Consider the following 25,652-nt stretch of genomic DNA (forward strand, 5'->3'; position numbering starts at 1 on the left):
CTCTGCAAAACGGCTCTGCCTTCAAACTACTGTTTCGCTCCAACACCACTTCTTTTTGAGGTCTAGTATCTTCTGAGATCCCGTCTCTGGGCTGGGCTTCCTGTGACTAAGAACCCATCCTCCTCCTACACCCTTTTTCCACTACCTGAATCCAAGATCCCTTTGTTGTTAAACTAGGTCCCATCCTCCAGGTCTGTAGAGTCCTCAAAGAGAAACTGCTTGTGATTAGCCTCTGGCAACTTTTGGTCAGCAAAACCTTCTTGCCAAACCTGAGCTTGGGCCTTGAGCTGCTCTAGGAGAGAGGGATGAGGAGCACCGAGTGTGGTGACCACTGTACATGTAAAAGGAGACTCTCATCATCTGGCCTCACACCAGTGGCCATCATTGTGCAGTCCACACCAGGCAGGAAACGTGATGTGCTGTGCTTCAGAGAGTTCTATTTCTGTATGGAGAAGAGAGAGGGGTGTGAGGACATGTTTGCAGGTCTGTGCCTATCTGTGAACCAGGCAACCATCAGGCTGTGGATTTGCATTTGTACATCTGCTTTGGCTTAGGATGTGGAGGCAAAGAAAGGGGATATCTGTCTGCAAAGGCGAGGGTGCAGGAAGCTTTGGAAGAAGGTGGAAATATTTTTTCCATCTTTGTCTGGCCTGTTGAATGGACAAGCCATGCCAAACAGAAACTGCAGCTACTGCAGGGCGGTATTGCCTGGCTGGAGTAGCTGCAAGACTCAGGTCAGAGGGGGTGGTTCTTCCTCCTGTGGAGTGAATGGGGTGTTTGGCTGGGTAGGGAGGCAGTGGGATGGGTGTTCTTGCGGTGTCACACCATCTTCAAGTGTGAGGGTGTGCCTCAAACTGATTCACACTCAGTATTGACCTGTTTCCACTCCCACTGTGACCCAGCAGGGATCCTCTAAAACAAGGGCAATGATGATGTTCATTCAGGTGTTGCTCTGGCGCACTGTATTAGGAACGGCGAAAGCGGCAACACAGACTCCTGCTTTAGTTGCAAAAGAGAGCACTTTTAATTCTTGCAGATCTTCTTTTATAGACAGTTCCCAGAAGGTCCAAAAAGGTAAAGCTTCCATTGGTCATCAAACTAACACATCACCATAATTGGACAATTAGGAACAACACCACTTGATTATTTCTTGCAAGTAAACAACAAGGATACAACACCTGCAAAGGTTGTTTTCCTTCTCTAAGGACTGTTTGGATTCCTCCCTATGATTTCCCAGGCCAGAGTGAGAGAGTTGTGTACTTGACCTTCCCACAGGCTCAAGCTAGTGTCTGAAGCCTAAAAATGTTTTTTTTTTTGACCACTGTCAGTTCCCACATTGCTCAGGTCAGCAATTCCAGCTATTTTTCACAAAATGGTCCATGGTATTTCTGCTGTAGACACACTCCTGTCCCCGGGTTTCAAAGTGATCTGTAAACTTGTGCAGACCCTGAGAGCAAAATGAGTGATCCATTTGGGTATCTAAAAGAGGAAGCTATGTGTCTTGCCATTATCCCAAGAGGTCATTTTTGCTCTCTCTTTTGCCTCCCAGCAATGGTTTGAAACTGGTCTGAGAATGTCTGAGCAGTGCTAACACCTGACCCCTCTAACCCGGTTTCTGCACTTACTGCTTTATCAGCAGGAAGTAAAATGTGGTTTGGTTTTGTTTTTTTTTAATTCTTGTCCTTACTAGCCTTTTTGATACTTCAGGGCCTTGTCTCAGTCTGACAAGGCAAGCAAGCAGCAGCTTCCTGTGCACAGGTGAGATGAAGAAGACAGAGAGAGACCATGCATAGATTAGAGAAACATCTTTGGAGCAGAACTGCTGGGCTGTAGGCACCTCTTCTCTTGTGGACATGCACTGAGCCAGGATATCTGCCTTCATCGCTCTCCCTTTTCCCCTCACCCTTCCCCTCACTGTTTGACATTCAGCACCTGCTGCCATCCAAGATCATCCTCACGACCCCAGGGACTCCCTTCATCTGGACCGCTCGGTGCCCGGAGCTGGAAGGTAAAGGGGGAAATGCCAGCTCTCTCCCACATGGGGGTGGCTGATCTGAAAGTATCTTAGAAGGAGTTTCAATCTGACAAACTTCATCTCGCCGTTGGGAAGGGCTGAGAACATATTTATCTCTCTGTCTCTCCACAATCCTCTCAAATCATACCCTGCATCTCACAACCACACTGCCCGCTTTCTCTCTCTCTCTCCCCTGTCTGCTATTGTGTTGTCATCATGTTTTTCTTCCTCTGAACCTAATCTTTTATCACAACGGGAATTGGCATGCCAGCCCTTTATAAACCCTCTCTTCCCACTCCTCTGGAAGTCCCAGCAAGGTCCAGTGTTTTCCTGTTTTCCTCAGCTCTGCCTGAGCTCCAGGGTTGGTGAGAGGAGAGGGCAGTTCCTTCTCCCATGGGCAAAGGCAGATCTCAAGGTTTGAGTGTCTGGGTGGATGGGGAGAGAGAGAGGCTTGGATGAGAAGACTGTAAGGCCAACCTGTCTAATATGGAACACAACTTTGTACAAGCTTTGTAAGACAAGGAGGCTCTCTGGGTGCCTGGGCTGGATGAGGGCTGCTGCTGAGTTTCCTAATTACAAAGCCCAAATTTTCTGATATGCCTAAAATCATGACTCCTTCTAAGGCAGAGCAAGGGTCTGCTTGGAGGGGATCTTGCATAGTTCATGCACTAATATGTAATATATTTTGATATGGAAAAGCCTTGACTTTCTAGAACCTGGTAAACACTTTTTTCTCCTGATTCCCTCTCCTGTCCCAAACATGCTATTCAAACCTGCCTCCTAAGCCATGAACTGTGCAACCAACTCCTGTCAGTTACATCCAGGGACCCTCTTACTCAGCAAGCACCTAGTTATTTCAGCCCTAGGGTTTACCAAAAAAAGCTCTTCAAAGCGCAAGCTGTGCGCAGCCGAGGCAGCACTCTCTACCTGAGTCAGCAGGCAGCCTGAGACAAGGCGTGCGGACCGCTGTGTGCTCACTCAGGCGTTCTCAGAAGACATGATTCCTGCAAACAGCCTCTGTGCTGCCCTGTGAACAGCATCACTGCTGGGCAGAGCACCCAAGGCAGGGGAACAGTGAGGTGCTGAGGGAAAAGTGCAGGCTCCGGAGTGAAAGGGATATGAGTTTCTGAACCTAGAAGACTGGCGCTGCATCCTAGGACGGTGGATGCTTCCTGTGAGATGACTTCTCGACATCTTCCTAAGTCCCATTGCTGAGCTGTGTTGTGGGGGTGTCTTCTCTCTATCAGTGTGTCTCCAGAACTGATGAAGCCCTCATTGCTGCTCCTGTCTCACCTCTGCCTGTTCAGCCTCATGCCTCCCTCCTGGGCATCAGACTCAGCACAAGGTAAGAAGCGATTCCTTTCACCTGTGCCAGCTGGGTGAGCAGGGAGGGGAGTCAGCCAGGGCAGTGTGTGAGCTACGGTGTGCAGTGTTTGTGTTGTAACATACAGCCAGAAGAGTTTGCAGAATTAAAGGTCTCTGATGAGCACCTCAGCCTCCAAGGATTCAGAGAAATGAGCGGTGCTGCCTTTCTTACTTGGGGTTGTCCAGCAGAGGAGTCACTCAGTAGTTTGGGATGGGGCAGCATTGTCTGGGGTGATGATTAATGCCAAGCATCGTTACTAATTAAGCCACATTGCTGTCCATCTCTTCTCTGCTGGCAGGTGCCTCCAGCCTCACTTGTTGGTATGACTCACGGGCGGCTCTCTTCTGCGACTGGGACCCAGGCAGGGACCTGACTGAAGCACCATGCCAGCTGGAGATTTTATCAAAGAAAGGCTTTTGTGACAGGTGGGTGGCTGGAGAGACTGAGGAAAAACAATGCCACAAAAATGTAGGCTTCCCCTTCCCAGGGTAGGTGTAGTGGAGTCACAGAGCTGAGGTGTTCTGTCTTGAACTCTGTCTCTATCTCCATGTGGACTGAGATGCTGGTAGCCACTGTTCAGTGTTTGCTGTCTGACAGTCCCAAACTGTCAAGCACAACCTGTCATCCAGCTCCGTGGGTCCATCTGACCTTCACTTTTCAAAAATTCCCTCTTCCTTGGCAGACAGCCCTGGGACTGAAAGGCATTTTCAGTGGAAAATGAGGATGTATAGAGATGGGGCTGGAGAAGGGTGGAATTGAAGTTATACAGAAGCCATTTGGCAATTGCCAGGATGAACTGAGATGTTGCACCCTGAGTAACAACAAACACAGAAAAGCACTGTCCCCCTTCTCTCCCCTGGTTCTTTCATCTCTTCCAGTTCATAATGTTTTGCTCTCCCATGTGCCTCCCAGCAGAGGGGAGGTGTTTGGCCTGTACTGAAATGGGGGCTGGCTGAGTCTCTGTCATCTCCTAAGAGGACATCTGCAGCCAAAAGACTTACCTGCCCACCCCAGGACTGATCTGGGTGCCTGTCACTGTCTCTTATACACATCTAGCTAAGAGGACATCTGCAGCCAAAAGACTTACCTGCCCACCCCAGGACTGATCTGGGTGCCTGTCATAAGGAGAGGCTCAGAGTGACTCCGTTCTTGGCTGGGTTACTTGTCACAGTCATAGAGACACCTCCAATTGGGTTGGATTGACAAATGTATCTTGGGGCTGGCACATGGACCTAGAAAGCTAAAACATTTATGTTGCTCCATGGGTGTGAATCAGAGACTGGGGCTGGAATTGGGGCTGGATGTGGAACTGTGCCATCCTTTGACCGGGGCTCTAGGAAGAAAACCCTCCCCACTGTCAGCGAGTCCCAGGCCTGATCTGACCTTAGAGCTGGAGCAGGCACCTCAGTCAGACACTGCCCCAGCTGCAACCCCACAGATGTTCTCCACGCTGCCACATCCCATGCCATAGCTCAGCTGGGGCTCTCCAGCCACACTTGTCAGGGCAGGAGAGAAGTTACGGGGTAGAGCTGCCACTTGTGACGTACTGTCCTGGCTGACTGAGATGTGACCTGGCTCAGAGGGTACATGTCCCTTGAGTGTCTGAGATCCTGCAGGACTGCCAGTGTCTGGAAGAAGACCTGTAAATCCTAGAGGAGCTGAAACAGGCACCTGTCTCCCAGGGCCATGTTGCTGTAGGTAAGTTTGGGCTCTGCATGCCCTCTGACATCAACAGGTAGCGGAGAATATAGGAAGAGGGTTTTGTGAAGTCATTGAAACTGGAAATCTGCTGTTATCTTTGCCCTGAAATAACTGGGGTCTGTTGACTTATGTGACAGCAAATAAAATTTGTCAGAGTGATAAAATAGGAAGAGAAAGTAGGATTAAATCAGTGCTGTAACCTGTTCAGCAAATACAGTAGGATGTAAAATGCTTTGAAAGCCCTTTAATGTTACATAATATTTGACTAACTACAAAACTGTAACTTCCCAGCTTCCTGGAGTTAAATCCCTCACCTGAAAAATGCAAGAAGTACTGCAAATTATTCAAGACAGAGCATATGACAGGACTGAGGAGATGCATCAAAACCTTCAACCAAAATGCTAATGTGAGTAATTCATCTGGGATGTCCTGGCTAATGACAAAGTGGAAAGGATTTGTGTATGCATTTTGGGTGTATAAGCAGTGTAACATCCAGGGGTAGTACAAAAAGCCCAAACCTAATCCCCGACTCTGGACCTGGGATTTGGTTTGGCGTTGTGCGCTGTTGATTTATGTGACTCCTGTGGGTTCCCCTGCAGGAGGGATTGGCTTCATTGTCAGCTGGACCATGCTGTCCTGCCACATGCAGAAGAGCTGCAGGACAGACAGATCACATGAAGTGTCCCATGCCTCAATCACCTGTTTGGCCCTAATCCCTTCCTCTGAGGAGGGATGGGCATCACCACCAGCTCTGAGGCCAGCTCTTGGTCTCATTTTCCTAGAAAATGTCAATACCATTTTCCAGATCATTAGCTACTGTGAAGTGTGGTTAGATGTGTCTAATACAAGATGCAACAGCAACACATCACTGGAGCTAATGATGATGCAAATCTTCTAACTATTATTCTTTATTTAAATCAGTCTTATTTTAGATACATTAGGTACTTCCTTCAGTCACATGCAGAGTCACTGCCACCCCCATGTTTTCAGAAAACACCCACCCAAATTCGAGCTAATATTTTTATTGGTAAAGTCACAACCAGTTCTAATGACAGACTTTCATACATTTGCATATCATGTGCAAAGACAAATTGCAGGGTTGGTATATAGCTCCAAAATCTTTCCTTTTTAATCAAGCTAATTTCTCTGTTGCTTATTCAGTACTGTATGATGTATGTGAAACACTGCATTTCAAGTGTCATGTTTAATACTAATGCAGTTTCAGTCTTACCAGGGAACATAAAATGTTCTGGTAAAAATAAAATTTCTCTATAAATGTCACTCATAAAGAGCAACTTCTTTTCCTGCTTAGTCAGCACAGACTGGAATCCCAAGAAACTAACATATCGCAATGTTTGGTGCCCTTCTTGCCAATAAAATAAAGGAAAATCCAACCAGATGGAATATAAATTTTTGGTTCCTCACTCACCACTGAGATTTATGCCCTTCTTCCACAAATACCTTCCATATTTATTGTCAAGTATGCTTAATCATCCTATGTATAGGCAATGCTTAGAAATTTGAATGCTTATTCATGAGGTTTCATTGATACTTATGGTTAACTTTTCTTGCAGAATCAGTGCTTCACCGTTTCAGACCGTCTTAATTTGTCTGTCCATTGCCACACTGCGGAGAATAAAACCAAAATACCTGCCCAAATAAAAAACTTCAATCCATTTGCAAACAGTGAGTACTCATCTGCCTTCTGGTGCATGAAGTTTCCCCATGAGAGGATAGATATTTTTCCTTCCTCATCCACTCCTATGCAACACCCACAGCTGATTTTAGGCCTTTGTCTTTTGCTTGTCCCCTGCTACAATGAGCACAATGTTGGCTCCTGTCACTTGCTCCTCTGTCATGCAGTGTCATGCCAGCCATGTCCTGTCCTGTCCCATATCTGGCTTCAAACAGGTAGTGGTAGCTCAGCTGTCCCGAAGAAAAATGTGTGCTGCAAGAAGGATGGAAGGTCTTGCTGCTCTTCCTCTGTCCCCCTCCAGTTACCTGCTTCCACACTTCTTTAAGACAGCTTTGGCATGTTTCAGTCTTTGCTGCAAGGATTCAGCTCAGTAATCCAGAAGAAAAACATGTGCTTGGGGTATTATTTTGCTGGCTGTAGGAGTTTACCTGTCTCAAGGAGATGTCCTGCTGCTGAGGGGCTTGATGTGCAGTCCTGTATGGATAGAGTATGGGGATATCAGCCCAGTTTCTTCTCTCTTTCCAGTAAAGCTGAGGCCTCCAGAAAACCTTCAGCTGGTTAACATAACTGAAAACACCTCCAACCTAACATGGAGCCTGACTATTTCCTCTCACTATTTGGATGGGATGCGGGAGTACCAAGTGCGGTACCGACACGTGGCTCAGTCCTGGGAGGTGAGTACAGAGGGGGAAACCAGGACATGCTACCAATCCTGGATGAATCCTGGTCTTGTTTAAGTCCCCCAAGACGTGATCCTGGGCCTCCTCTCAGGATGTGACCAGTTTTGGTGAGGCTGGAGAGAGGATGACAGCCCCCACTCCTTTATCTGTGTCACCTGCTGCCAGTGTTTGGTGATGACAAGGAGGCAGATGGAGATCCTATTTTACTTAGTGCTGTCACAAAAAAATTAAGACAGTTCCAGGACAGACCTGAAAGGGATGAGAAAAGCAAAGCCAAAGAAGGATTTTCCTTCAGGGTGAACAAGCCGTGCACAAAGTGTAAGGACTTGAGACAGGCCTTCTCTGAGGGCCTTGGAGAAGATGGGTATGTGAGGCTGTAAACCAGGGTGTTGATGATGTTATAAATTTGCCCTACTCCCAGGAGGCTGCAAACTTGCCCATTGAACAGGACCAGATGTGGACAAATTTTGAGAGACTCTCACCCAACTCGAAATATGAGGCAGCTGTCCGTGCAAGGCCAAGTGCCAGAAGCACCTACAAAGGCGTGTGGAGTGACTGGAGCAAGCCAGTCCTGTGGAGGACACACGCTGACCGTAAGGGTAAGTCAGGTAGTCTGACGTGGGGGGGGAAACGGGGACTCACGACAAACAAGGTAGAATGGCCAAAAGAGTCAGAAGCTGAAGGAAGATGTGTAGGGAGAACTGTGTTCACCTAAGAGTAATAGAAAGGTTGAACACTCTCCCTCCTGATCAGTTAGGTGAGATACCTCAGCATCACAGCTTAAGGGCAAAGACCCCCTGACCCCAGCAAAGCCCCTCTGACTTCCAGAAACCAGGCAAAATCCACAAGGTATAGATCATGGACTGCTTCCCCAGAGCAGTAAGGCCAGATGTCTAACCAGCAGAAGCAGTGGCCAGGATTGGCATTTTCCCAGATGCTAATGTTACCTGGGATATTTCTCCCAGCTTCCTAAAATGGCCCAGTTGGGTGGAGGTATTGATCAGTGAAATGCAGTGAAACAGCTCTCAGCCCAGCTGAGCTGAAGAACACCCAAGCCTGGGAAGCAAAGTCTCATGGAAACTGGTAGAGAATTACTGACTTCAGTGCATGATAAAACCCTTTTGAAAAAGGTCTGCTGAGATTTGCATCAGTCACTGTATGAACTTCCAGCCTTGGAAGATAGTGCCCTTCGATGTGTCGGTGGCTGTGGCCCCTGTCATTCTTTTTCCAAAAAATGGGCAGGTAGAGGTTATTCTTTCTCATGTTGCCCCCCTCCTGTCTCTGCTCAACCCCTCCCTGTTGTTCCTGGTGTTGGTATAAACAGAGAAGCTATGTTTAGAAAGGGCACTGTGTTGCTGTGGTGATCAAATTTTGACAGTGTGTGATGTCAGTGAATAGGATACAGCCGCAACCAGTTGTCATAGCAACCAAGACCCAAAGATAACCAGGGTACCAGAGGCAGAGGAAACAAAGTGATACGAGTAGCATCTCAAGGACAGGGAAAGAAAGAATGTGCTAAAAATGTCTCCTCCGTCTTTCATTTTTCTCTGTTCTCTCCTAACTGCTCCAGAGATTCTCTGCATGACCAGACCAAGGGACATGAGGGATGGGAGGAGATGAGGGGCAGGCAGAGGAAACAGGCACCAGAATAGCAAGACCAAGAGAAGGTGCACTGGGGAGATATGTGTGAAAGAGAGAGATTAAAGAATGTTTGAGATGATGCCAAACAAGCCTGAGGAGTGCTAGCAGCCCCAGCAATGTGGGAGCCCAGTCTCTTTGTCCTAACCCTACAATCCAAGTACTAAACATGGTGTAAAACTGTAACCTTCCTAGCCTCCTAATGCTTCCCTACACCTCTCCAAAGAAAGAAGCCAATTCCTCGATCCCTAACCTTCTCTTGCCTTCTCACAGACCTGTGAAACACAAGTCCCTCTCCCCCACTGACCATTAGTGCTGTTTCAAGCCTCCAACCCCACTTTAGCTGGTTTTAGGAATCCCTGCTTTCCTTGGCAATGAAACAGACAGGTTGGTGGACACTTCAACCAGCAGCCTGTGCTACCTCATCTGTGGCAACCCCTAGCTGTGGTGTTGTTATGACCAGGGAGCTCAAGCTGTTCAGCACTAATTATCTGTTAAGCAGTGCTTAGACTCTGAAACCCGTATCAGCTCAAAGGGATCCTGCACAGCTGTGAGCAGAACTCACATATACTCTGACCTGTTTATTATAATTCTCGATAATTATAATATAGATAATTCAAGATAATATTATAATGTTATGTGAAATTATAACAAAGGCCCACTTTGATCAATTTGAACAGCCATGAAGGGGCTGCAGCTTCTACCTACAGAATCCCAGAGTCCTGGTTAGATTTTAACAGCCATTTCTTCATTCTCATCTTGCAGGAACATCCCAGCCAGTCCTGCCAGTTCTGATAGTGAGCACTTTTGTCTTCGTGATCATTGGGACTGCCTTCCTCATTAACTTACGGACCCTGAAATGGTAATTGAGAATTAAGTTTACATCTCTGTTCCTCTCCTGTGTCTTGTGTGTATTCTCAAAACTCAGATTATTTTTCAGCTGGTGTAACTCAGGATAGAGATGGCTTTAATCCAAGCAGTTTATGGTTTATAACCCAACCTTCTGAGACTGATATTTGCCTGTGGAGAAATAACACTACCCAAGACGATGTGGTTTCACCAGCGCTGTCATATTGTGCCATGCTCCTGTGACCTGGTGCCATGCCCTGGTGCTATGCCCTGGCTATATTTAAAGCAGCTGTCTCAGCACATCTGTTGCCCAGGGGTTAGAGTGGTGTTTCCTGGCAGGGATGCATCAAAATTGCCTCTCCAAAAGCAGGTCATTGGGTTGAGAACTCTCCCTGCAGCAAGGACCAAATAAGCCTGGTTACCACTACCTTCTCATTTAAACATTCCAGCAAGAGCTCAGGCAGGGTGAGGTGACATTGGGCCTGCAGGCAAAACTCCTGAGTGAGGAGTACAGTTCTTGTTCTTTCTGGTCTGTGCAGTCCTCACACACTGATAAAACCTATATGATGCTTCAGGACCTCTTTGCCAGTGTTTTTACCAGACACTGCTTTTATTTAAGACTGAAAGTGTCTCACAAGGTTACTCAACACAACAATATGAACAGTGACCTCTCAGCTTGGCATGGTTAGAAGCAGTCACAGGTTTCCTCATCTCAGGTCAGGGATAAAGAAGCAGGGTGCTGATGTTCCCGGCAGGGAGCAGGGATAAACATTCTCAGGGATGAGTTTGTAGAGACTGGATGGTTTCTCTGTAAGGAAAGACAGAGAAGCATGCTGAAGGAAGACGGACACTGAGAAAGTCATTGGTCACTATTTTACCCTGAGTCATAACAAAAAGCTGAGGAACTGCACAGCACAGAAGGAGTTAAAAAGGTTTCCTTTCTCCACAAAGTATAATTAACCTAGGGGAATTGAGTGCAAAATAATGCTGAGGTAAGATGCAAGGGAGGATTAGACATGCATGAATAAAAATATCATCTGCAATGATGTAAGGTAGTTTATATGCAAGAGCTAGCAAGTTCTGATGCTTCAGAGAGTACACGGATTGCCTCCAGAGGTCAGGAGGGTTTTTCCTCAGAACGTCCTACAGCAAAGCTTCAGCAAAGGGATGACAAGATGATCCAAACACTCTGAGAAACTGAGGAGCAGATTAGATCACTTCATGCTGCCTCAGGATGACAACACACTGGTTCCAGGGAAAGAGAGGCCTCTGGACGATGCAAGGCTTACTCACTCAGACGGCTTGCACGGCCCGTGTGTCCCAGCTATGCCATGCAGCACCCTGCCAGGAGGGCAGAGACCCATGGCAGAGCTTTCCCAGTGATGGCCCTGCTCAGGCCACATGGTCCTGAGTCATTGTGGTGGCAGCAAAACAAAGAAGGGGCAGCTCACAGCAGCAGGAGCTTGGAAATAAGGGAGGCTTGCTCAGCTTGTCACCAGGACAGGGGCTGAAGGGGGCAGGTGGAGAGGTTAAGGTGACCAGGCAAAGCAGAGAAGAAACCACTAAAACCAGGGGTTGTCCTCCCCCAGGGAAAAGGCTGAGGGAAATGTATTTTACAATGCCAGGTTTATCTGTCTCATCCCTATACATCTCATGGCTCAGCTAGTGCCTCCCAGACCACTCCAGGGCAAAGGACAGCCCTCAGCCCTTATTTTACCTCTCTGCCATGCCTGGGCTTTAGCTGTGAATTGAAGTGCACTCTTTCACCCCCACCATGGTGACAGTGATCAGGATCAGGCCCTGCTTCATTTGTCTTTCTCATTCTCCTTCCTCAAGGTTTAAGAAGATCCTGAAGATTCACATCCCAGACCCTGAGAAGTTTTTTCCCCCACTTGTTTCAGTTCACGGAGGTGACATTCAGGTATGGGACTGCGGATGGAACCATAGGGGAGAGAAATGAGGGAAAAGAGCCTCCAGCTGCACATGTCCAGGACAGATAGACCTACATGTGCACACATGATATATGTGCCTGTAGCACCAGCTGCTGGGTTTTCTGCTTAAGTTCTGTTTTCTGACCTTCTAAAACCTGCCTCTCAGCTGAGGCATCTCTAAATAGGGAATGGAGAAATGGCAAACCACACAAAACACAGCACTCTGCAGCCTGAGAGACAACAAGGGCCCTGCAGGAGGGAGCTTGGCCTCTCAAGATTCCCTTCCCTCCCAGTTCAGTGCCTCCCTACCTGCCCTAGGCTGCCCAGCTCTTCCCCAGATTTCCTGCTGTGAGCTTCTCCTCTGCTCCTGATGTGAATTGCCATCACACTGGATAGCACTTAGCTATTCCTTGCATTTTTGTCTGTTTCCCTTCTTTTCCCACTCCACTATTCCCCTTTCCCTAAGCTCTCTGTGAGTATGGGCAGCTGCAAGGAGACAATTACCATTCTGTGCAGCATTAAAGGGAGCATCAGATGCAGGATGTGGGAGGTGATCCCAAGGGGCATCTTGCTTTAAGAAGGATGGAAACAAGCTGCAGAGGGTTCAGAAACAGCTAAGCTTTGGAAAAGCCAAGGTGTAAAAAGGCTTTAGAATGCTTAAACTACAGGGAAAGAGTTCAGGGTAGGGGGACGAGGTTGTGCAGCAGGCACTCAAGACACTTGATCAGTGCAGAAAGACCTTGAAAAATTTGCTTTACAAGCCATAAAGGCAATGGATTTGGGTGTCATCAAAACCAGTTTATTTTTAAGGATAGTGATGCACTGCAGGATGTTGGTCATGATGAATGTGAAAATTAGGCACAAGGGGCCTGGAAGAGCACTTTAGACAAGGAATCTGCATATGGCCATGTGGATTATCAGAAGCTTGTTCAGCATCAAGGAATAGAATCCATGAGATGCACCTCAATACTGTTTTTAATGCTTTGTTTCTTCTTATGGTATTGTAAGGGTTTTTCCTACCTTTTTTATTCCCTCTATTTCACTTTAATCCTCCATCTTAAATTCACTGCTTCAGAAATCTCAAAACATAGGCTGACAAGATCCACTCTTAATTTTAAAGTGACAGAATGACATTCTCTCTCTGAAAACCCTGCAGATGAGACATCATGAATGGGAATTTCCCTCCCCACCACCTCTGGTAACCCTTGCTTGGACAGAGAAGGTCACTAGATTGCTGTGGCCAGACAGTAGAAGAAATCTTTGGTTCTCTCTGATTGCTGTACTTTGGTAGTCACAATCTCTCTCTCTCTCTCATGTTTCTTCCCCACCAGAAATGGCTCTCCTCCCCATTCTCCACATCTTCCTACTGTGTGAACAGCACAATCCCAGAGATCTCCATGCTCGAGGTGATGCAGAAGAATGACCAGGAATCCCAGTTTCTACTTTCCAAGGGAGCCCTGACTCCTGATCCTCCCACAGAAACCAGTGTGCACTCTGGATCCAGCTGCTTCACCAACCAAGGCTACTTCTTCTTCCACCTTTCCAACTCCTTTGAGATCGAGCCCTGTCAGGTCTACTTCACCTACGAGCCTTTCACCCAGGAGGGCAGTGGCAGCAAGGATGGTGAGTGTTACCAGGCTCTCCCCTCCCCAGACCTCTGCACACTGGCAGAGGACATGAATGTGTTGCCCAGTAACTTCTTCCACTGCATCGAGGCAACCCCAGGCTTCCAAAAGAGCTCCTTGGTGGAAGAGACAGCAGGTGAAGCCCAGCAGGCCATGCCTGTTCCGGGGGCTCTCCAGTCGAGTGAAAGCACCTCAACAACACCTGTTCTGGAACAGGATGAGAAGGTGATGGACAAAGCAGTTTCACAACCTGCTGAGGCCATGTGCCAGCTGGACACTGACTTTCCTGACCAGCTGGACTTGCAGGACAGCGATGCTGCCAGTGTGACGGAGGGGAGTGGGAAGGGAGGCCCTCCAGCTGACCCCTGCACACCAGCACCTAGTGCTGCCTCTTCCTTCTCCCAGCCTCCACCTCTAAGGCAAAGACAGGATGAGGATCCATGCAAAGCAACCTTCTCCAGCCAGGTCCCAAACACTGGTGCCTACCTGTCTCTGAGGGACCTCCAAGGCCAGTACAGCCATTGCTCTGTCTAGGATCTGCCTGGAGGAGACCCACAGATGGGAAAGGCCACCTCTGCAGGGAAGGCTGGATGGACAGTTTCTCTCCTCAGGACATGAATGTAACTTCAGCATCAATCCCATTGGGACTGCTCACAAATGAGGCTGGAGAACACAGGCCAACAAGGACTTACCTTCATAACCAAATCTGTTTCTCTGTTAATACTGGCACAGAAACTCCTCACACTTCTCAAGTGGCATTCCAAACCTTGCCAGCTCATTTTCCCCTTCCCAGCTCCCAGTAGGAGACTGTGCCAGCACTTCCATGCTTTGCATTTTGGTGTAAAACAGCACTCAGCTTTGAGGCTGAGCAGGGATGTGATCTGTTTGCCTCATACAGGCCTAAAACCCCCTAATGGGATGGAGAAATGCCTGAAGATGTGGAGATGAGATTTTGTACAGGGGACAATAGCACTGCCAGTCAGTGCTGGGGTTGATGATGAAATGGATGAAGACATCTCCTCCTGATGACCAAGGGTGTTTTTTTTCTATGATGTCCCCACTTTAGGTTTTAATCAGAGATTACATTCTAAACTATTCAGTCTAGCTTTAGACTTTAGAGTCTAGACCTTAGAATCTCTAAGGTCGGCTCAGAGCCAGAGTTGCATCAGCTGTCTAAGCAGTGCAGTGTAAAAAAACGAAATCCCCATTATTGGGTTAAAAATACTGGGGAAATCCCCTCCCTCTCTTTCCTCCAGCTCTGATGGTGGCAGTAAAAAGAACTCACACAGTTTCCCATTCTTGCTACAATATTTTTCATGAAATCGAAAGCCTTTCTGCCCTGCTGGCAAACTACAGTTATTTGACTATGATAAGCTGATTGCAGAATAGTTCATCCCACATCCTGTATGAGTGGAAAACATCACAGCAGTGCTGCCCATTCCTTCCACTGCTCAAGGGAAACAATTGCCTAATTAGTAGCAAAGATGTGGTGAATGAGCCCAGAAAGCTAACCCACAAATCAGCACCTTTACTGAAAAGAAAACCTCAATCCACTTGCAAAGAATGGGGATAGCACAGACTTCATTTTTATTCTTCCTCTACATGCCCTGATCTGGATAAAGAAAAAGCCACAGAAGAAAAGTGGTAAGGCAAAGGAAGATCCCTGCATTCACCATTTGTACCATCTGTCCATTTTCTTGCCATATTTCTGGACTTTTCAGCAGTGGGAAAATACTAGCCATGTGCTAAGAGTTCTTCATATCTTGTAAAAACTCTTCTAAGAGAATTTATACCAAAAAGCTCAAGGATATTGAATTTGTTAATGCTTCTGTCACGGCTGTGTCAACTCGAACTAATTCTTTCCTGTCTCTGTCTGTCCAAGCATTGAGATTCCTGCTCCTACACTGTTACCTGACCTTGCAGTATGCATCCTGAATGTCATCATGAGTCCCAGGTGCAGGGTCACCCACTGGCTTGGATTTCACCTCAAAAGAGCTGCTCAAAGGGGTTGAGCCTACCTGTAGCTGGGAGAGCTTCAGATCTATTCCTCTCCTCTCATCAGTTCCTTCACCATCTGTCTCAAGACATGGACTGCTCCATTGTATCCAGGAGAAAACAGGAGATAAGGAAGATAAGATAAGGAAGCCCAAGGCTTTCCTAGCTGTTTCCTGTACTTTGAGAATCTTCCCAGATGGACTTTAAAAAGACATATGGGCTCCCTTGCCTCTGATAGGCAGTTTGCTATCCTACATGGACCAAGGATCCAAGCTGCACTGTCCCCATGTAGACTTCCTTAAGTTTTTCTATTAAGGTTGGAAAAGACCTTCAAGATTATCTAGTCCAAATTTTGACTAAATACTACCATGCCCACTAAACTATATTGCAAAGTGCCACATCTACTTGTTTTCTGAACACTTCCAAAGATGGTGACTCCACCACTTCCCCGGGGAGCCTATTCCAATGTTTAGCCACTCTTTCAGTGAATATATTTTTCCTGATATCCAACTTGAACTTCCCCTGGTGCAATTTGAAGTAATTTCTTCTTCATCTATTCTACTTGTTATCTGGAAGAAGAGACTGACCTCCACCTTGCCACAACTTCCTCCCAGAGAGTTGTAGAGAGCAATAAGGTTACTCCTGAGCCTTCTTTTCTCCAGGCTAAACACCCCAGCTCCCTCAGCTGCTCCTCCCAGGACTTGTGCTCCAGACCCTTCACCATCTCTGTTGCCCTTCTCTGGACACCCTCCAGCACCTCAATGTCCTTCTTGTATTGAGCATCCCAAAACTGAATACAGGATTTGAGGTATGGCCTCACCAGCGCTGCACACAGGGGGATGATCCCCTTCCCGGCCCTGCTGGCCACAGTGTTCCTAATACAAGTCAGGGTATCATTTGCCCTCTTGGCCACCTGGGCACACCTGGCTCACATTCACTCACTGTCAACCAGCACCCCCAGGTTCTTTCCTGCTGGGCAGTTTTCAGTCACTCTTCCCCAGTCTGCAGCACAACATGGTGCTGTTGCGACCCTGCCGCCAACAGGACCGAGCACCTTGTTGAACATCATACCACTGGCCTTGGCTCATCAATCCAACCTGTTCAGACTCCTCTGCAGAGCCTTCCTACCCTGCAGCAGATCGACACTTCTGCCCAGCTTGGTGTCATCTGCAAACTGACTAAAGGGGAGCCCTTCATCCCCTCATCTAGATTATCAACAGATATCAAACAGATCTGGCCCCTGTACTGAGCCTTGTGACACACCACTGGTGATGGGCTGCCAACTGGATTTAGCTCAAATCACTGCAACTCTTTGGGCTTGGCCATCCAGCCAGTGTTCTACCTGGCAAAGAGTACACACATCCACGCCATGGGCTGCCGGTTTCTCCAGGACAATGCTGTGGTAGATAGCGTTAAATGTTTTACTAAAGATTAAGTAGGCAACGTCCACATCCTTTCCCTCATCCATTAAGTGGTCACCCTCTCATAGAAGATCAGGCTGGTCAGGCAGAACCAACCTTTCCAAAACCCATGCTGGCTGGGCTTGATCCCTTTGTTGCTCTGCACCTGCCATGTGATGGCACTCAAGGTGACCTGTGCCACGACCTTTTGTGGCACCATGGTCAGGCTGACAGGGCTGTAGTTCCCCAGATATTCCTTCCAGCCCTTTTTGGAGATGGGTGTCACACTGGTGTAAAAAATAAGATTCACTTTTCTTAATAAATTATAAAAAAAATTTAACATAAACAAAAAGAAAATTAGGAGACAAAGGAAATTAACCAAAGGGTTAAAACGGCCGGTTGCCCCTGGCGCGTTGCCAGGAACACACCTGATATCTTTGGAACATTCTTTTTATCCCCTCCTGCTGTGAGGGTTTAATGCATATTCAAACTTTTCTAAGAAGCATTTTGCATGGTTACGCCCTGAACCTGCCTCTTCAGAGCACGCTTCATATGGTTTTTATTTTGGCTGATCATAATTTTATTTGAATTTGATTTCCTTTCTTTGCAAGTGGTCAGTGCTGATAACAGTCTGGGCCCCTCGTCCTGCCCTGGTGACAGCTGGGCTTCACATCCTTCTGCTGCTAACAGCCTGGTCCTGGCTGCTGATAACAGCCTTGTCTACATTGTCCTTCCGCTGATAACAGCTTGGGCCCCACTCTCTTTGCCCTCTGGGGTTTCTGTGCTTTGTACCACGAAATTCCTTTAAGCTTAAAACTTGCTAGCAAGAGAAAAAGTACATACATAGCCAAAAAGTATTTAACATATAATATTCATCCTAATACTTGCGAAAGCCAATATCACAATACGGATTTATAACACTGGCTAACCTCCAGTCACCTGGGACCTCCCTGGCTAGCCAGGACTGCTGGTAAATGATGGAGAGCGGCTTGGCAAACTCTTCCTCCAGTTTTCTCAGTGTTCTTGGGTGGATCTCATCCAGTCCCACAGACTTGGGAGTGTCTAAGTGGCACAGCTGGCCATTAACTACTTCCTCCTGGATTATGGGGGGTTTATTCTGCTGCCTGTCTTTAGCTTCCAGCTCAGGGGTGTGGGTACCCTGGGGACATCTGGTCTTTCTGTCAGAGACTGAGGCTAAGAAGGCATTAAGTAGCTCAGCCTCATTCTTGTTGCCAATATTCCCCTGCCAAGTCAAATAAAGGATGGAGATTCTCCTTGACCCTCTTTTTTGTTATTAATGTTTTTGTTAATTTTGATGGTAGTAGCTGGATTGAGTTCTAGCTGGGCTTTCTCCTTTCTAATTTTCTCTCTGCATGACTAAACTATGTATCTGTACTCTTACTGGGTACATCTTGCTGCTGAGTACAAAAAAAAAAAAAAAACAGGTTTGCTTCTTTGTAAATAAACAAAATATTAAGTAATATACAGTGTTTTTCTGTCCTTTGGGGTGAGGGGAAATGATCAACAACTTTTCTAAATAGGGAACTAGGTAAAGTTTTGCTCCAGCTAATATACCTTTAGCTCTCCTTCCTACTCCCTGCCCCAAGGGACTCCGACACCTAAAAAAGAAAGCAGACTTAGAGGTGATCCTCTTGCAAGCTCCTGAGGACTGTCCTGCTGGCTCAGTATTTTTCCACCCCCCCCTTTTTGTGAAAATGTTGGCAGCTTTGGAGCTGGCAAGCTGTTAGCACTGCTTTCGCAGCCATGCTGGGTGTGAATTTGTGACACACTGCGGCAGGAAGTGCTCAGCGTCAGATCTGGCGATAACCGGACCTTTCTTCCAGGAAGACGAGATCATGTGGTCCTGTATCTGAGTAACTCAGGTTGTGAATGCCAGAGTCATAACACTCTCAGTGATTTGGGGACCTTTCGCTGCTGGGTTCCCAACAGCCCTTTGGAAATGTCACATGGGGAGCAGTCAGTCCGCTCTCAAGCCCATGAGAGCGCGGCATGTGGTTCGTAAACCCACAGAAACACGCTACGACCGTGTCCGTCACTACCAGCGGCAAACCAAAGCTGAAAAACAGCACTATGTGGAAAATATTGGTGTGGAAAATATCAAGCTAACAGTCACAGGCACGAGTCCTCTCTTTATCTTAAGCCTAGAGACAGCAAAGATAGCTGTCGCATCTCTCATCTCCTTTCCAAGATACCTTGTTCATAAATAGATATCACTCTCAGCCTCCTCCCACATCTCTTCCTCTTTTTTTTTTACGGTGGAGAAACAGAAAGCAAGGGTACTTGCAGTAAAATAATCCTCTGAAGTCAGATCTGATCAAGGGTTTGGGTCCTTGGTTTATTCAAAAGCCTGTGGTGATAGATGTGGTATGCTTGCTTAGATAGATCAGATTGAGCTTCTGCATTTTTTGTTCTGCTGAAAACACCAGAGAATGAAAATTCTTCTTTTCAGGAAAATTTAAATCAAAAAAGTAAGGTCTTTGGCACTGAGAAGTACCTTTAGATGGGCTCTGACCCACTGTGGCAAGCCCCTCATACTGTAAACTCAGGAAAGCTACATATGAGCCTAAAGATGCAGCTTATCCCTCATTATCTGTGGAAATTCTGGTTCAAAGTAACTTTTAAAAGTGAAATCAGGTCTCAAATCTCTTGAGCAGTTCTGAAAGCATTCCCAGTAAAACACTACAGATTTCTATCTACATTTAATGTTTATCTACTAGAATCCACCATGAGGCAACTACAGCAATGGCTTTGGTCTTCATGCAGTCCCAGACTAAACCTGGTCTAGTGGCAGTGATGAAAAATATCTATCCCTGCCCTGCTGCCAAAATGAGCCCAAGTGAGCCCTGGCCCAAATGAGCTCAACCCCAGGTGGATGTCACTGCCTGGAGCTCAGCCCTGGGTCAGGAGTCACCCATTTATTGACAGAATAACTCTGTTTACTCTGCTCTAGCTGTCTCTGCTTTCTGTGAAAAACAAAGGGGCACATACAGACCTGCAGGACTGTTAGCAGAAGGTCACGTAGGAAAAGTAGCAGAGGAGGACCAGGGGCTGGAAGAAAAGCAGATGCTGCAGGGAGGTGTGAGTGGCGGTGCAGCAGGGTGTGGGGAGCCCAGTGTCAGGAGACTGGGCAACGAGAAGCGCAAGAAGGCAAGAGGGGGTCTCTGAGGTTGGCGCTGAGTGGCACTGCGCTTTGCTTTCATCTGCATGAACACTGTGGTAACCAGATGGGCTCTCTGCTGCTGTATTCCCTACTTCCAGCCATCTACCCCTGCCAGCCAGCATCTGCTCCATCCCCGTGCTGGGGAGTTCACTCCGATGGGACCAAAGGGTGGCTAAGAAATACAGCAGTTGCTCAGCAACTCCCTGTCCCCCGAGGAGAACAGCGTAAGCGATCTGCACCAGCCTCCTGGACTGCTCTTCTCTGCACAGCTAGAGGTGCTCCTACCTTGACTTTTCTCTGGACTTCCCCTGCTCAGCCTGCAGATCTTCTCCTGCTTTAATCCTCCAAACCCTCCATTTCAGAAAAGGAAAAAAGCCATTGTGCAGGGTGCGCTGACCCACTGCAGCAGGATGGTGCAGGACAAAGGCCAAGCTGAAGGGACATGGCACCAGGTTATTGATCATTGAGGAGACCTTGAGCTGGGTAAATAGATGTCCTGCTTCCTCCCCCACTCCCTGCAGGTGTGAGTTGGGGTGTGGGCCAGGTCTCACAGGCAGCAGCAGGCTTTAGAGGTAGGTCTGCAGCTCTGGGGGAAACCCCAGTGCCTGCCATCAAATCTTCTAACAAAGAGGCTCTTCTGCTGCTTCCTGCCCTCTCTCCCCTGCCCCTCCATCTGTGGCTGTGTGCTTATTCCTGCTGCTTCTGAAGGGATGCTATTGTAGCAGAGAAGTTCCCTTGCTCTCCTGGGCTACCCAACTTGGCTCCTTGGGGAGGAGATCCTTCCCAGGGGTTGCTGAGAAAGGTGCCCCAGAAGGAGCAAGGGAGGGCAGCCTGTGCTGGGCCTGTTTGTACTGCCTGCCTCTCTGGAAGGGTATGTTAGAGCAAGTGGATGTGTGACTGCTTGTCTGAGCATGGTGTTCACCAGGCTGGCTTTAATGTTCTGGAGTGAGTTACCTGGTGCTTACATTCTGCAAATGTAATGTTGCAAGGCAGCCTGGAGGGCTTGGGGCTCCATAACTGGGGGGAGCAGGCTGAAAAGCCCACTCACCCTTATCAAGTGATGCTCAGTGGCATCCACACGGGCTAAAATGTGCATGAGGCCAGCCACCTCTTCCCCCAGCTGTAGGAAGTCCCTCCCATGCACTCCTCTGCCCATGTTCACATGCACCACTGGGAACAAAGATGACTCACGGACACACAGACAGGACCACAAGCGTTCCACAAGACCTCTGTGTTTTCTTGTGCAGATGCATTCACATGCCTTTGCTCTCCAACTGCAGAAACACAGAAAAAACTTTCAGGACAGGCATGCACTACAGGCAGAGGAAAGGAGGAGGAAAGTGGGTGACAAAGCCAGGGTTAATGTGTCTCTCTTGGGTGACGGTATTTCTTACCCTCAGAGCATGGGGCTGACAGAAGGGAAACAGTCAGGAAGAAGCAAATGAAGCAGATTTGGGGAAGACAAGGGGCAAAGGAAGACAGAAGGTGTCTCCTGGCACAAGCAGGTGGTGGTGAAGGGCTGAACGCTACTCAGGTGCTCTCTTCTCATTAGCTCAGCTATTGAGCCAGTGCCAGCATTGGCTTTGCCTGGGAACACACGGCCTGGTGGGAATGGCAATGTTTGCTTACTTTTAGGGATCAAGATAAAAATGGCACAGCAGGCAAAGTGTAACTTCAGGTCCCCAGGCAGTGGCTGCTTTGTGCAACTTCTGCTCACATTTCAGGTCACTGATTTTCTTCTGCATTGATCTAGATCAATAAAATACCAGCTTTAAAACAATTCCCAGCCTGGGAGGACAACACTTTTGTATTCAGAGAAATTCATTATTGTACTAATTTGCCGTTTCGACAGAAGCAAACCCAGGGAATGCCTTTGAAAACCAAGACATTTCCAGGAGATGTAGACAAAACAGTGTCCTAGAAGCCTGTCTCCCATTAATTTAGCAGTTTGATCCACATTTGCTTTGAGCAAACCCTTTGATGATTTGCACAGCAATCTCTTGGGGCCATAGATCTTGGGAGAGAGGAAGACAGATTTGGTATAACACCTTCAGAGAGGGTGTAAAGGGAAACAGAAAAACCAACCTGACCCTGGCATGCTGTGTCACCATAGGAGCCTGATGGAGGCCGAGGAACAGGAGGAAGACTCCAGCTCCCTCTCAAATGACAAATCAGAGACTAACTCACGCCGCTGCCTCCGCTATGTGCCCCTTGGGATAGCCTTTCTTGTGCTGGCTGGAGCTGCTGCAGCAACCTGGTATTTCCTAGGTAAAAATTCACATGTTTTCCCCCCCAGCAGGAGGTGGGGGGGTGGGTAGACAAAGCAATGCCCAGCCCAAAGCACATTAGTGACTCCGGGTGGTCTTTAGACAGTCATACACAGGGGTAACCCCCTCTTTCCTACGTGTTGCTAAGTGTCTTCTCTTGGCAGACTACAGACCATGGCACCTGGAGCCATCCATCCTGCAGTTTTACTGTGGCAGCCTCCAGGTCCTCAACCGCCGGTACTCCCCAGACCTTGGGCAGGTGGAGTCCAGAGCCTTCTGGGTGGAGTCAGCTAAGCTCCAGAACATGGTGAGGGCAGTTCCATGAACAGAGCCAGCCCTGAGGCTGCTCAGGGAGTAGAATGAGGAAGGGGTCAGGCACCCCCATGAAAGGGCAAGCTTGGTGGGCCTGCACAACACGAGGGATGAAAGATCGGATCGGGCACCGCAACATTGCACTGTAATTATCACACAACGTTCTCGTTGCAGCTGAAGGAACTGATTCGTGCCACAGAGCTGGGTCGGTACTACAACTCGAGCACGGTGTATGCCTTTGGGTGAGTAGCACCTGCAGCATATTTGCTTGCTCCTGTGTAAAGCTTCCAGTAAATTGTACTCTGGTTTCACTGAAATCTGCCCATGACAAACTTCTGCAGTCCCTGCCATGACCTCCAGACTAGGCTGGACTGTCCAGATTCAGAATGGTTCCAGCATAACAGAGCTGGGGATATTTTGATGTTTCTGTTGATCCCAGGTCATGATGAAAAGCCAAAACTGAGAAATTTTTCAGAGGGGCAAAAGTTCAAGAGAGTAAAAAAAAAAATAAAAGAAATCATTGGGAAGAGATAAAAAAAAAATTGTCTTGGCATTGTCAGTAGAAACTAAACAGCTGGAAATAAATTTTTCTAATTGAAGAAAGCAATTTTATGGCCTGACTCTAGGCACCAGAAGGGAGAGGCCAGAATGCACCATGGAACAGTTATTCCCGCCAAGAAGCCTGGACCACCTGGGAACAGGATAACTGTGGAATGGGACAGATGTGGGACTACAGCTTTGCAGGTCTTAACAGTAGAAGAGGATAGCAGAAATAATTTCCAGACTGATAGTCATTTGCTTCTGATTTTTTTTCCTATGGAAAACCACACCCCAAATTTGTCTTTCATCTAAGGAACATTCCAGCTTGGATGTAACTCCACTTTCAACTGGGGAAGGAAATGTTTCTCTTGCACATCTTCCTCTAGCCTTTTACTGAACAATGATGTTTCAACATCTCCTTGCCCTCTCCCAGCCAGTTTTCTCTAGCAGCTGGTTGAACAGAACTTTCCCAGGCACAGCCTCCTGCAGCTTTAATGGGTTGTGGTAAGGTACCTGGTCATAAATCATCCACTTGTCACCACTGGGAGACGAGACTGAGCTTCTCTTTTCAACCTCTGGTCAGTAGTACCCAAAGGTCATTTCTACTTGAAATGAGACTACTCATTAGACTAGTCTTGATTAATTATCACATTAATTTGAGCTCATATGGTCATCACTAGAGCAGATGGCATGGAAAGGCTTCTTCCCACAAAGCACAGAGCACTGACTCACACCATGGATATTGCAACTCTCCTGCCTCACTCAGAGAGGTTCCTCTGGGTCAGCAGCAGAGCTGGAAAATCTACACAGATATGTCTGATTTGTGGAAAAATAGTGGGGAGGGTAATTCCCCAGGGTTTGTCACTCCAGTAATTCTGGAGATGAAGAGCAAGAATATTTTACATGCTATTTCTCTGTTAGGGAGGGAGCTCTGACCTTCTTCTTCTGGTTCACCCTCCAAATCCCTGAGAGTCAGCAGAAGGAGGCAACTGCTGAGAGGGTAAACACAGTGCTCCACCAAGAGCTCTCCACCAGCTTCAACAGCTCAGGCAGCCTGTCCTACCAGACAGAGTACAGGATCAACCCCGACTCTCTGGTTCTCCTGGGTAAGTACCAGCTGCTCAGCTGTGGCCCAAGTAGTCAGAAATGCTCCATGATGTAGAAGGTTAGGAAAAAAGGCCAAGAGTCTATTGAAGGAGACAGAGGAAACCTGAAGAGGATGAGGAAGGTAGTATGGATCAGGAGATACAATTATGCACATTTTTTCCCTGATAGAGAAGAACTGAAGTTTGATTTAAAAAAAAAAAAAAAAAAAATCCTTCCTTTGAAGGATTAAAATTATTGGAGATATACCTGACCACAATCAGATAAGTGATTCTTTTTTCACCCATCTGCTTTGGCTTCTGTAGAGCAAGATCTTAGACATGACTTAGATCAGCTCAGCTTGAAAATACCAAGCCCTTAGGTTTCCTATTTTCCTTTGGGAGATTATTCCAGACTATTTGATAGAGAGAAAAAAAGCAACATATCTGAGTCACCACTAAGTCTTCCTCTGAGACAAAGCATCATTGTCACTTTGGTTCCTGATATATGATTTCTAAGGATTATTTATTGTTGCTCACAGTGAAGGTCACAGCCTGTTTAAAAAGCCACCCATACAAAACTGCTCTAAAGTAGGTGTTAGGTAAGGGACTAGGGACATATATATGTAGTCAGTGCATACAGGTCCAGTGGAATTTATGTTTGATCTTTATAATGAGGCTTAACTTGTCAGCCTAGTCTGATCCCCCTTACAGAGTCCCAAATCTCACAGGTGTTAAAATACACTCTGTTTCTTCTCTCCTCTTGGGACTCCTATTTCCAAGTTTCTTTTTCCCATGAGATGTTACATCTCCAAGTTGTTTGCTTTTTCTTTTTCCCTAGGCATGCTATCTTGCATTATTCTAAGATGAAACTTCTTTAATTATATCCTACCCATACTTTCTTTAACTTTTACCCCCACATCCCAGTTGTTTTGTAGGTCATTTTTTGATGCCTGTAAAGAAAATTCAATTTCCTCTAAATTATTTTCACTCCCTCATCCAGACCATAATTGTAAGGTCTTAGTCAAAAGCTGTATTAGCATCTCATCAAGACATCTCCTCCCACAGTCACCATTACTTCCTTACTTCTACTTATGATTTGCTTCCAGCATGCCAGACCCTACGCTCAGCCAATTTAAATGAACTTTGTTAAGAAAGATATCACAAGGAAATGTGCTAAATCCTTCCAAGTCCGCCCATCTAGCATTTTCCTTTTATTTGTTCACTTCATAATGCAACTCATAAACAAAAAAAAATGATGGTGCCATAATTTTAGCTGTTCCCAGTTCCCTCTTATTTGCTTTGCATCTGTTTCACTGTTCTATTCATTTCAGCAGACCACACTTCTTTCTATTTCAGGCTTAAAACACCAGTT

The 25,652-nt window shown here is 47.1% G+C and overlaps 2 protein-coding genes and 1 long non-coding RNA gene across 7 annotated transcripts in view; 2 read left to right on the forward strand and 1 right to left on the reverse strand.

Moving 5' to 3' along the window:
• On the forward strand, positions 1 to 18,174 carry IL2RB (interleukin 2 receptor subunit beta). Its single transcript, XM_015628688.2, has 10 exons — positions 1 to 2,008; positions 3,262 to 3,359; positions 3,679 to 3,805; positions 5,373 to 5,487; positions 6,656 to 6,767; positions 7,303 to 7,451; positions 7,879 to 8,056; positions 9,861 to 9,957; positions 11,781 to 11,865; positions 13,207 to 18,174. The coding sequence occupies exons 2-10, from the start codon at positions 3,278 to 3,280 to the stop codon at positions 14,032 to 14,034; spliced, it is 1,773 nt and encodes a 590-aa protein (XP_015484174.1). The 5' UTR covers positions 1 to 2,008; positions 3,262 to 3,277; the 3' UTR covers positions 14,035 to 18,174.
• On the reverse strand, positions 10,526 to 22,159 carry LOC109022663. The gene is made up of 4 exons (XR_004497504.1): positions 21,471 to 22,159; positions 21,268 to 21,350; positions 20,362 to 20,508; positions 10,526 to 10,752 (listed from the first exon to the last, which is right to left on the reverse strand). It is a non-coding gene; the product is annotated as an uncharacterized LOC109022663 (long non-coding RNA).
• The window catches only part of TMPRSS6 (transmembrane serine protease 6), an 18,143-nt gene continuing 12,401 nt past the window's right edge, over positions 19,911 to 25,652 (forward strand). Inside the window, exons 1-6 of one of the 5 annotated variants that reach the window (XM_015628684.2) lie at positions 19,925 to 20,351; positions 20,439 to 20,559; positions 22,190 to 22,344; positions 22,508 to 22,650; positions 22,830 to 22,897; positions 24,117 to 24,301. In XM_015628684.2, coding sequence (XP_015484170.1) covers positions 22,197 to 22,344; positions 22,508 to 22,650; positions 22,830 to 22,897; positions 24,117 to 24,301 — 544 coding nt within the window. In that variant the 5' untranslated portion in view covers positions 19,925 to 20,351; positions 20,439 to 20,559; positions 22,190 to 22,196. The other 4 variants (XM_015628683.2, XM_033514417.1, XM_033514418.1 and 1 more) reach the window with 4 other exon arrangements.

The sequence above is a fragment of the Parus major genome, chromosome 1A (assembly GCF_001522545.3).
Source record: "Parus major isolate Abel chromosome 1A, Parus_major1.1, whole genome shotgun sequence".
Lineage (NCBI taxonomy): Eukaryota > Metazoa > Chordata > Aves > Passeriformes > Paridae > Parus > Parus major.